This window comes from Diabrotica undecimpunctata, chromosome 7 (genome assembly GCF_040954645.1).
Source record: "Diabrotica undecimpunctata isolate CICGRU chromosome 7, icDiaUnde3, whole genome shotgun sequence".
Lineage (NCBI taxonomy): Eukaryota > Metazoa > Arthropoda > Insecta > Coleoptera > Chrysomelidae > Diabrotica > Diabrotica undecimpunctata.
The window spans coordinates 135174515-135186993 of record NC_092809.1 but is presented as its reverse complement, the minus strand read 5'-3'; the positions used below and the strand labels follow the sequence as shown (position 1 = coordinate 135186993).

Below are 12479 nucleotides of genomic sequence, written 5' to 3'. Positions count from 1 at the left end.
GAAAATATGGAATGCAACTTAATAATAAGAAGACGAGAATTATGATCATGAGCAAAAACCAATATACAGATGCAAAGTTTATGGCAGACAATGAGGTATTGGATAGAACAGAAAAAATAACATACCTAGGATGCAACATCACAGACAGCTGGGATCACTCATACAAGATTAAATGTAGGATCGAAAAAGCAAGAAGTGCCTACCAACAGATGAAGAAAGTTCTCTGCAATTTAACCTTGAACTTACATCTCCGACTCAAAATCCTTAATTGTTATGTGTTTTCTGTTCTTATGTATGGAGCAGAGGCATGGACACTCACTTGCAGACGATTGCAGTCTTTCGAGATGTGGTGGTATCGTCTCATGCTCAGAATATCATATGTACATCATATAACTAACGACGCAGTAATGCAACGTTTACAAAAAGAACCTGAAGTCTTGAAATCCATTAAAGAAAGAAAGTTAGCATACTTCGGACATATAGTGAAAAATGAAAATAAATACAGAATCCTACTATTGATATTAAAAGGGAAAATAGAAGGAAATAGAGGACCAGGACACCGCCGAATATCCTGGCTTAAGAATTTGAGACAGTGGACAGGTATGACCACCACAGACCTATTTCGAACAGCTGCTAATAAAATACGATGGGCCATTGTGGTAGCCAACATCCATAGAGAATCGGCACTAGCAGAAGAGAGCAGTGCGTCTGTGTATCCGCTTATACGTATTTAGCCCTGAGAGGGCTCTTCAGAGACGGTGAATAGCGGTGCGGATACACAGACGCACTGTACGTGAAATCAAATCTTAACTGTCTTTTTTTCTTTTATTCTGATATGCTCAGTTCGAGTACTATAGTCGAACAATTTTCAATTAAAGGTGACTAATCTACAAATTGAACTAAACGGTATCGGCAACCATGTAAAATTTCAGCATTAAATTCTTACCGGGGTCATGTTTAGTGTGTATGCTTCGCCCATGTATATAAGTGAAAAAGTAAGATAAATATGCCCCCGTAACAATATAAATTGGTGCGATAATATTTGCGACCATATTTTGCTGGTCTATATATATTTACGTTCTTAGAAAGAATGGTAATGAGAAAAATATGATATTTTAGTTTATTCCTATAAGATTATATATCAAATGCCGCATGCATGCCGCATTGACTACCGATATACAAGGTTAATTTACAATACATACAAGAACACATTTATGTCGGTGAAACTACATAAATTCACTGACCATATCCCAATCGGCAGAGAAGTCCAACAGGGTGATACCTGATCGCCTAAACTGTTTACTGCAGTACTAGAATATGCTTGTAAAAAACTTAACTGGGAAGAGAACATTGACGGTAGAAGATTAACAAATTTGAAATTCGCAGACGACACAGTTTTGTTCTCGGACAACCTTAAGGAGATATGTACAATGCTACATGAACATCGGTTAGTGTGTGCCAGTGTGGGTCTTAAAATAAACATCTCCCAAAAAAAATTTATGATAAACCTAGTACCTAGTCTAAATATCAATATTGGAGACAACGAAGTAGAGCTGGTGAAAAAATACATATACCTTGAACACGAAATAAAACCAAGTATGCGAACTACGAAGAAGAATAAACCTAGCATGGGCAGCCTATGGAAAACCCAAATACATCTTTAAAAGCGATATACCAATTTCTTTAAAACGTAAAATGTTTAACCAATGTGTGTTGCCTGTGATAACCTATGGTGCCGAAACTTTGACATTGACAGATGACATTAAAAATGAAGACTTAAGACGAAGAACAGGAGTTACCGATGTAATTTCCCGAATCAGCTTTGCGTCCAGCAGTGGACGCAAAGGGCTGGGTGATGATGATACGTACGTTTAAATATAAATAGATCAAATTTTAGAAGGCTCCAGATTAAAGCAGAAATCTGAATTTGTTTCGAAACTATCTTACCGATTTTTCTATCAGATGTCGCTATTGCGTCCATAACGAAGCCATGTTATTGTTGCTTCCTAATAAGACAGAAAAGATTATTAATACGTAATAGATACATAGACGCTTTGAACGTGAAATCAAATCTTTTCTGTCTTTTTCATTTTATCAAATTTTGTGTTTGTATTTTAAAAGTTTTCTACCTGTAAGTCAGCAACCTTTGTTTATTAAAGATTTATTTTTCATATTTTTGTACAATATTTATAAAATACCCAATTTCTCAGTTCGTATAATTTTTCTTTTGACTGTACATTCATTGTCTCTTTTAAACCAATCAGTGAAAAACTTGTTCACTTTATCAAAGAATTTTTTAGGAATAATGTCTCTTTGTGCCGGTAACGTCGTTATCCACGTTGCAAAATTTAATTTCAGCATCCAGAAATAATGCTCACAGAAAATACTCTTCTCTCTGATTTCTCCTCTGTTAAAATTATGCAAAAGATCTTATGAAAAACGTTTCCCTTTTAGGAAGCTTATGCCTGAGGGGTGTCTTAATGGTGTAATAAATGTTTAATTTTGCATCTACTTTATTGTGCTACCAGAAATGTAGCAGACAACTATATAGTGGTTATTAAACCGCAGCACTAATAAACTTTTGTTTTTGCTCCGCAAAGTTTACTTTATACAGGGCAAAAACAGACAAAGCATACATGTCTAGTTATTTACCGAATTTATATTTATCTGATATGTATATGTACGATATTTTCCAAAATATAAATGATACGAACCAAACAGAAAAAACGTAAGTTATCAATAGTTTAAACATTTAACTGATAAGTTTGAAGCTACCGGTCACGTTCAGTGACGTTAATATCACAAAGCAGGAAGTAGACCGTCGAAGGCAAAATGAAGCAGTTGAAGTGGCGGTATTGGGTCAGACAAATATCTCGTGCATCTGTTGTATCAGCATCTAGTGTTTATTGAATTATAAAATTCAATAAAGTTTACCCTTATACAATACGATTACTTCGTAGATTAAACGAATATGATCCTGATCGTCGGCTTCAATTTTGTGAAAAATTTGATGAAATCATAAATAACAACCAACATCGATTATACAATATGTGTTCTTCCGACGAGTATAATTTTATGTTAAATGGTGAGGTTAATAGACATAATTGTCGTTATTGAAGTAAGAGTAATCTTCATTTAATAATAAAGACACATACACACACCTCAAAAATTAAATATATGGGTTGGCAATTTAGGGAATCTCGTTATTGGACCATTATTTCTTGAAGGAAATCTCAACGGAACAACTTCGCATCACTGATACATCGAAATCTGATATTAATCTTTGAATAATTATTAAGACAATTTTTGAATCAACGTTTTCCAGGGCGTTGTATTGGCAGAAGGGGTCCTATAGAGTGGCGGACCAGATCACCAGACTTTCGCCTTTGAATTTTTTTTGGGGATACCTAAAATCAAAAATATACGCCACTCCCCGTGCAGAACTTGCAGAGTTGCGACAAAGCATTATGACAGAGTGCCTAATATTGACACCGGAGGTATTTGTAAATGTACGAAGAGGCTTTGAAAATATACTGTATTATTGTGTGGAGGTCACATGAGGTCATTTTGAACATTTAATTTTCTAATTTATAGAAATATAATGTTTATTGTTATTACTGTGTTCAACCAATAAATTAGTTAAATCCAAAATTTTATTCAAAGTTATTCCGAAAAAAAAATACCTATCAAAATACCTTCAAAAAAAAAAGCGAGTGGCTGATGCGGGGCAGTAGGGGCATGAATTTTGCATGATAAATCGTCCCCCTTCAAATATAAATTTGAGTTTTTTTATTTAATTTTGAAGAAACTCTTGGTTTCTGAGTTTCTAAGGGGTTAAAATTTTTGTTGAAACACACTGTATAAAGTAATCAAAAGAGTTTTGCGGTCATTTTACATTTTGTTAGTCACTATGTACAAACCTTTTTAGATTATTAAGAAAGTCAGGGTGGTCTTGCTGGAAAAACCCATCTTGACTGCTATATCAAATTTCTTTCTTATTTGGGGTCAACATTCTTCTTGTGAAATCACAATGATTATTAACTTCTTCATTTTGTGTGTATAGCTCTCACTATAAACCCAAACGGTACATAAATGCCTACTTCAGAATTTTTGGTACTCTTTAAATATTTTTTTAGACTCGAACAAATCATGAGTAGCTGGTTACTGATTCAGTGTAGTGTACGAGGAATGGTCAATTCAATAACAGACGGTCTTAAATAAAAACTCAGTTAATTATACTATTACTGTCTGATGTAAGATAATAATTCCTAATATACTTACCAAACGATTTTTTCCTGTTGTGTTATGCCTGCTTTTAAGCTTGGACAATCTCAATCACAAATTCGTTGAATTGGTCTGCACGGAATAACTGCTGTACTCCTTGTTCACTGTTCAGTCGTCCAATGTCGTATGTTTCGTAACCATGAGAGTTTTTCACGGCTTATCCAACTTTTACCACTAACTTTGCCTTGGATACGTAAGTGACGGATATAATATTTATTGAATCTTATTATATGACTGAAGTAGCTAACCTTGCTGATTTTAACAATTATCAGGATTTCTCAACCTTGTCCAGGAAATTTGGAAGATGTGTCGGTAACACCACATTTAAAAAGCTTTTATTTTATTCATGATATCACTTTTAAGCGTCCATTTCTCACCTCCGCAAAGAAAAATGCTTCATAATGTAATATCTGAGTGTTCGTAATCATATGTTAATCGAGAGTTTTTTATTTGTGGTGGTAAGTATTCTTTCACGAAATGTTTTGCGTACCATTTCAATCCTCGCCATTGTCTCTTCATAGCATGTATTTTCAACTTAACAAATATTTAAAGCATGTAACCATCTCAACTTTGCAACCATTAATTGTTTTCGGGATTGATTGTATATTAATTTTACCTAGAGCCATCAATCTTTTTTTTAGTGATAAAATTAATGCCCCATATGCGACCTGTCTCATGCACTCTATCCATTAGTATTTGCAGCTCCTTCATGGTTTCTGCGATGATGACAGTGTCACCGGCATATCTTAGGTTGTCTATGATCTAACCTTCTATTTTGACGCCTCCTGTCCTGCCATGTTCTCTAAGTTGTTCTCTAAGTATAGGTAGATTAGCAGGGGTAACAGAACATAACATTTTCTTACATCATGCCTTGTGGAAGCTCTCCCATTTTTGAGATACTTTTCGTTTATCTATTGTGCTTTAGAAGGCGTCATTAAAAACTTTTTTTTTATTGTTTTTTATTGTTTGCCTAACTGGAAAGTTATCAATCCTAATTTGTTATGACCGAGGAGTGGCCTGATTTTCTTCCGTGCAGCGGTTTTCTTCTTTATTAAAATTAAAATTCTACCATCCTTGATGTTCCTTAATGATCTTATGGCTGTTGTAGTATTAGTTTTTCAACTGAAACCTTCACATATCGCAAGACAACCTTGCAATCTGTCTTTTCCTGCCCCTTTCCTAATAAAATCATGGGCCCTTTTTTTCACCATAGTATGTATAATAATTTCGATATTTTTGGTCTTAAAAATAGTCTGGTGTATCTTTCTAAATTTCATCACCGTCGTGGTATGATGTAGATGGACCTTACCACTGTCTGCAAATTCTTTCTTAAACTGGTATATCTTGTTCAAGACAACAGACTTGCTTTGATAATGCATGATTATGTTGTTCCAATTTTTTATGATTGTTTTTATGATTTTACCTTTTGTTATTTCATTCTTGAATCATATCATTATTTTAAAACTGGCAGCGTTCACTGTTAAAGCGCAGCGCCCAGCCTCGAACCAGGTATCGGAGCATAGACTTGGACCATAGTATTCAAGCTTAGTATTTTTTCGCTCCTCGAGCCTAGTACTCTACGATCGACACTACGAGGCGCCGACCACCGACCCTCGCTCTGACTATCTTATCGATCGCCAGGTAAAATAAATGCATTATTTTAAATGCGAGCTTTCACTGTCAATGCTATGCTTTGGGCGAGGATATGATGCGATGGTCTCCGTTGTAAACGTACCCTTAAGTTAGATTTATATGGGTATGCGTTACACCCAAGTTGCAAAAAACGTTCCTAAAACGTTTTTTTATTTTGCATAAGATTATAGATGACACAAGTAAAAAACGAGTTTTATTTAATACTAACATAATAGCTGGCGCATTTACAAACCTACATAGGTTACAAAAAGATAACACACACTATTCTATTGCCTTAGTTATATTTGTAGATACCTATGTAATTAGATATAGTTTGTTTCACGAAAAATGGTTAAGTGCTTAATGGTTACCTGAGTTGATCCTATTGTGTATAAAAATGTCTCTCAATAAACTACCGAAGTACACAGGGTCGCACTTCAGAAAGTTTGTTATTTAATATATTTCATTGGTATTTTCAGGTTGTTCAAGTGAATATACTTGATAATTGAACAATTTTTAACATGAAGAAAGTAGTTTTTTTGTTCTACGTGAATAATTGTAGTATATGGATCTAAATTCAGAAAGGGACTTTCCTTCACACTTTTACAGGCTTAGGACTGTCAGCAAAAAACTGGCGTGTTTAAAAGTTTTTGCTCTTCCTAATCGGATATCGTTAAAAATGTACAGTAATAATAGTTCTATTTACAGTATATACATACAAACGAATACATAATGTACAAAAAATAGATGAATTGAAAAAAAAAATATAGAAAAATATATACAAAAAAAAAGACCCAAAATAACCAAAATATATTTATGAATTCCTAAATACCTAATTCTGTTTCGCTGTCGCTATCCTCTTCAAAATTAATAACAATTGGTTTAATTATGTGATTCAAAGTAACATATATGAATTTTCTACGTTCATTACATGGCGTACTGAATTTTTCCAATTTTCTGGGGAGATATCATTTCACATTTCCTTATTAATTCGACTACACTACCACTTAAAGTCGGAGAAACATTTTGTGACCTAACATTTGACTTTAGTAGGTGCCACATATGCTCTATGGGATTAAATAAACAATAGTAGGGCGGAAGCCGTAACACCGTATGTCCCATGTCCTTGGCCAATGCGTCACAAACATATACTTTTTTAATAGAAAATGATTTTAACACTTCTAACAGTTCATTTTTTAAATAACTTTCTTCAAAATATATATCGTTTTCTAACAGGTAGTTTTGATTTTCAATTTTCGTGTTATTTGCACTTGGAGATTTATGTAATTGACGACTGTGGTAACTTGCATTGTCCATTACTATCACACTATTTTGAGGAAGGTTAGGTATAAGACAATTCTTAAACCATTGCTCAAAAAGCTCTTAGGTTGTATCCTCATGGTAGTCCACGCAGGAGTCTTTAATGTTCTTTGCAGAAAGCCATAAGGCATTTGGGACCCAACCATTTTCTGATCCTGCATGTAAAATTGTTATTCTTTTCCCTTTGTTTAATGGAGCTTTTGTTTGACACCTGTTGGAAGAATCGGACCATCCTTTGGATGGTGTTTTATGAGTGTCAAACCATGTCTCGTCCAGATAAATTATTGGTCGATCTTCTGTACGGTACTTTCTTATGGAAGTTATATATTCAGTACGCCACTTTTGTAAACGATGGGACTCCATAAGCACTTGCCTTTTGTCAATTGTACGATATCTGAAGCCCATTTTAGACCAAATCCTTCAAAGACTAATGCGGCTATAGTTTATTTGTGTATCATCATTAGTAAGCCGTTGTTTTAAAGCATCTAATGTAGGTATCCGTTGCTCTTTGTACATTATGTAAATTTTTCGTCTTATTAAGTCCTTATCACTTTCGTCAATACATTTGGTAGAACCGGCATACTTACGCTTCCTTCTTGACTTAATGGGATTTGATGTAATTCTTTTCACTGTGGTTAGAGGTATTTTCGTTAAATCAGATATTTCACTGGCAGCAGTATTAGCACTAAGTCCTCTTGTAAGTAAAGAACTATAATATTGTTTTTACGATTTCTCTAGCGTCAGCAGATAAATGCTTTTTCTTTGCTGGAACACTGGAACAAGCACCATCAATGTTTTTCCACGGACGCCACATAATGCTGTTTTATAGGTATAAATAGGTATAACACTGGTAACACTTGTAACACTTTCAACTAAATGAAACAAAATGTATATTTAAAAGTTTCTCATCGGTTTTATATACTTTTACAAATTATACAGAATAGAGGGAACCTGTATAATTATTCCAGGAAATACTTAACGATCAACAAATTTATTGTGGTCATTAAAAGATTAACCATTGATAGTGAAACTCACTGTTAAAATGTTTACAACTTTATGAAATAAAATGTATTCTAATCGTTTTTATAATTTTATACGATTTTTAATCGTTTTTATATTACCAGGAATTTGTTATACAAATAAGATAACGACACTCCACAGTAGCTTCAATTTTACCTGAATACTTACCTGCTCAACTAATGTTGACTAAGCTGGGGTACTTGCGGTCGGGTTTTATTGCAATCATTAAGCACTCAACCATTTTTCGTGAAATAAACTATACCTATATGTATATATTTATCCCGGGGTTATCTAACTGTCCCACCAACTACCTGGGTCCCACCAACTACTTAATCCCAAATACCTGCTGCCCCTTCGCCGAGAAAGTTGGGGATTAAGTCTTAATAACCAGAAATTCAAAATTTGATTATAGTTGAAAGTAAGAATATAAATATTTTCAATTATTTACTTCAGTTGTAAGTATTACGGTATAGTTTTGTCCGTTAGTGTTTAAATTTTAAATGGCGAATTCAACGACTATGTTTAGTCAAAGGGGAGAACTTTTATTAATAATTTATGAATATAAATATTTTTACAAATCTTTACTTTTTGTATAAAGTAGATTCTTTTTGTATAAAGTAGAATATTTTTGTCAGATGTTGACTATACGTGGCTACAAAAATAGTTTTTATGTTCCTCTAGTATTTTGTTTGTTAATAAATAAATCACAGCAATCGTACAAAACTACTTTTGATACATTAATAACAATATAAATAAATTGAAATAGCAATTCAAAATGCAGCCAAGTTAGTGTGACCCGACATTATTATTTTTTGTTGCAAATTTTATTTAACACAAAATTGGTACCGAAAAATTCAAAATTTAGGTTTGTCCTCGAAATATAAAAATCAAACTGTTATTGGAAAATATTTAAAATTGTTTTTCGGCATTCCTTATTTAGATCAAAATGATGTTGGTGACTTTTTTTCTGATGAACTTTTTAATATTATGCCAGAAGATGACAGAGTTTTGCAATTTTGTGATTACCGAGTTGATAATTATTTAACGGAAGATACCTAACCTTACATGTGGACTTCAAATTCATCATCTCTTATATTTACTACAAACGCATGTGATTTATTTTCGTCGAAATTTAACGAATGTTTTTATAAATTACATCCTGACATATTTAGATTTACAGACATTTTGTTAAATTTTGAGTTAAGTTAAAAACTTGATAAAACGGCGAAAAGAAAAGTTGATTTTATTGAAAATAGGCTAAATGAATATTACGTTAATCGAAACATTACTAAATTAGACTTCATTAGGTTAGTTTGCAATTATTATGCAGCTAACTTTTAAAATCTAAAATATAGTGTTCACTCTTACTTATTTTAATCACTAATCAGACATTAGAATTGAGCATTGTTATTGTTTAACAGTAGTTTTTCTTATTGTGTATAAGTTAATGTAGATTTATAAATAAACTTTATTCGATTATATTGTTATAGTTTTATTATTTAATCATTTAAAATTTTCGTTCATGCTATGGGAATTCTGTTCCTTTTTGAATACAATAAAGTAAAATAAAAACTATATATGTTCACAAAAATATTATCTAAGTACCTAGGTAGCGTGGGGCAGTTCGTAGTCGCTTTTATTCCTACCATCAAACTGAACCCATTAAAATCTAGGTAACATGGGGGAGTTTGTAGTCGCCCATTTATCCCATCATGATGATAGACAAAAACATGCTGCCAGTAAACAGCATTAACAAATTTAAAACAACATTAACATTTCAATAACGTTATCAATAATAAAGATACTCTACAAAAATGCAAACTTTGTGGAATTAAAAACCAATTGTAAAATCTCACTTTCTATAATAAAGTGTTTTCTTTTTTTTTTAGTTTTTGTAACACTCTTTTTTAGGATTCTATATAAACCATTGGAGTCTACAAACCTAGATTTTAATAACCTTTTTATTATAGATGACTTACTCTTTTTTAGATGGAGAAGATACTGAAGTCCAATTCGCTGAGTCTGTTCTCTCTCCAGCAGCCGAAAACTACTACAAAACCAACAACATCAACTTTAATTCAGCTCAAGAAGACTTCTTTCTGAGTATAGAAGACGACCCATGCATTCAATTTCTTATTGGAACTGACAGCGAATCTTCCGACATTCTAAGAGATATCGTTGGTTTGGACGATGTCGTACCACTTTTGGTTGCAATAGATCTACCCAAAAAGCGACTGGCAGTTATGGAGTACGGAGTGGAAATTAATAACGAAAGTGTTGAGGAGTTTGTTAACCGAATGTTAAAAAATGAACTTCAATTTGTAGATATTATCGAGGATAAGGTAGAGGCTACAAAAAATCGTTAATTATGTAGTTTTAGGGAATAGGGAATATATATATATATATATATATATATATATATGACTAATGTTTTGTACTTATCCTAAGATTTTATTTAATTTTTTTATAGAATAAACTTTATACATTCCATTCTCTTTGGTATTGTTTAGGAAAGAATTTTGAAACTTTAAATTTTTTGCATGAAGTAAAAATTGTAAAAAAGTAAGACAAATACCTAATAAAAAATTAATTCAAAACACCACTTAAGATTTGATTTTATTATAGTGCATCCACTTATTCGCTTATAGGTATTTTGTCCTCTCAGGACTCTTCAGACCGACTATGCAGAAACCCTAAACGTAAATTAATCTTTTCCTTTTCTTGCTTTTATTCTTAGATGGCCTTGTAGCGTCTGTATGAAGATATTTTATTATTACTTCTTTTGATAAAAAATTTCACGTTTAGGGCTTATGTAAAGTCGCTGTGAAGAGTCATGAGAGAACGAAATACGTATAAGCGAATGAATGAAAGCACTATACTGAAATCAAATCCTAATTGTTTTTCTGTATTTTTATTTACTTGTTTTGAGTATTAGAAACAAGTTTACTAAAGGTTCTTGCCTAGATGAATTGATATGTTGTGGAATGCAAATTTAGATTCCCCATGTCACTCCATTCATCGTCTTTTTTGCTTTGAAAATTGTAGAAGTCACAGATTTAATCAAGAATCTGAATTTTTGGTTTTGAAAACTTTTTGTTTGAAGTTGAATTCGAAACATGATCATATTTATTATAACATTATTTTTCGCATTTTTTGTTCACGTATTAGACAATAATGCCTGTTACAGTATCTACCGTTTTCTGGAGCTTTTTTAACACACTTAAGATATTTTTAGATTTTCCATAAAATCTTCTTTTTGGAATCTCTAGAGTAGATATTTAAAAGCTTCTCATTTACCAATACTTATATAACAATTTGACAAAGAAAGACAAGAAACACGGAATACAGACAAACTGCAAAACAAAATGGTCGCCAATGAGTTTTAACCTGAAACTCATAAAGGAACTCAGAAGTTAATAAACTAACCAAATCTTTCTCTTAAAGACATCAGAAAATACGTCAGTAAACATATCAAAGAATTATCAACAAGAATCATGTAAATCGACATATTTACCCATAAGCTGTAAAAAAGGTAACATATTTAAGAAAATGCTTCAAAGATTTATATCATCTCTACAAGGATAAAATTATAAACCTCGAAAAATTGTTTATTAATACTCAAAAAAATATATATACTAATACATGCCAATATCGAAAATTAGCCAACATGAATTAAATACTCAAAAATAACAATAAACATTGTTGTCAATAATCTTATAATTGAAGCAGATTACAGCTCTTGGAATTAAAAAACTCAAATGAACAAAGTTAATTTAATAATTTCTTAAAATGTCTTAAAAATTAATCATTGAAAATAAATACAATATAAACTATAATCTCGTAAAAAACGTAAAGCTTTTCGTTTCTGCCTAAAATATAGTACATGAAAGAATAAAACATAACATTCTTTTCATTGCAGAAAAATACATTACTTTTAATAATGAAACCAAATATGAATTCCTCGAAAAAACTTTAACTAAATACTCGTAAAATAAAATAAAATATTAACTCACAATAACTCACATTTAAAGATCAATGATTCTGAAGGGAACATCCGATACGACCAAAGCAGATGGATTTCGGCTGTATTTAAAATGGCCGAACGGTTGTGCTCTCAAAAAATTTCTTTTCTAGTAATTCAGTTCAGTGTTGTTAACCCCGTCGGCAGAAATCAGATAGTACAATGAGTCTGGGAGTGGGTAACAGCATTAAAAAATTAGCTG

At 32.2% G+C, this 12479-nt stretch overlaps 1 protein-coding gene across 1 annotated transcript in view; it reads left to right on the top strand.

The window, feature by feature from the left end:
• Positions 1 to 11344, top strand: part of LOC140445876 (nucleoredoxin-like) — a 172783-nt gene extending 161439 nt beyond the window's left edge. Inside the window, exon 9 of the mRNA XM_072538281.1 lies at positions 10246 to 11344. Coding sequence (XP_072394382.1) covers positions 10246 to 10622 — 377 coding nt within the window. The 3' untranslated portion in view covers positions 10623 to 11344. The remainder of the gene's footprint in view (positions 1 to 10245) is intronic.
• The last annotated feature ends 1135 nt before the right edge of the window (positions 11345 to 12479 follow it).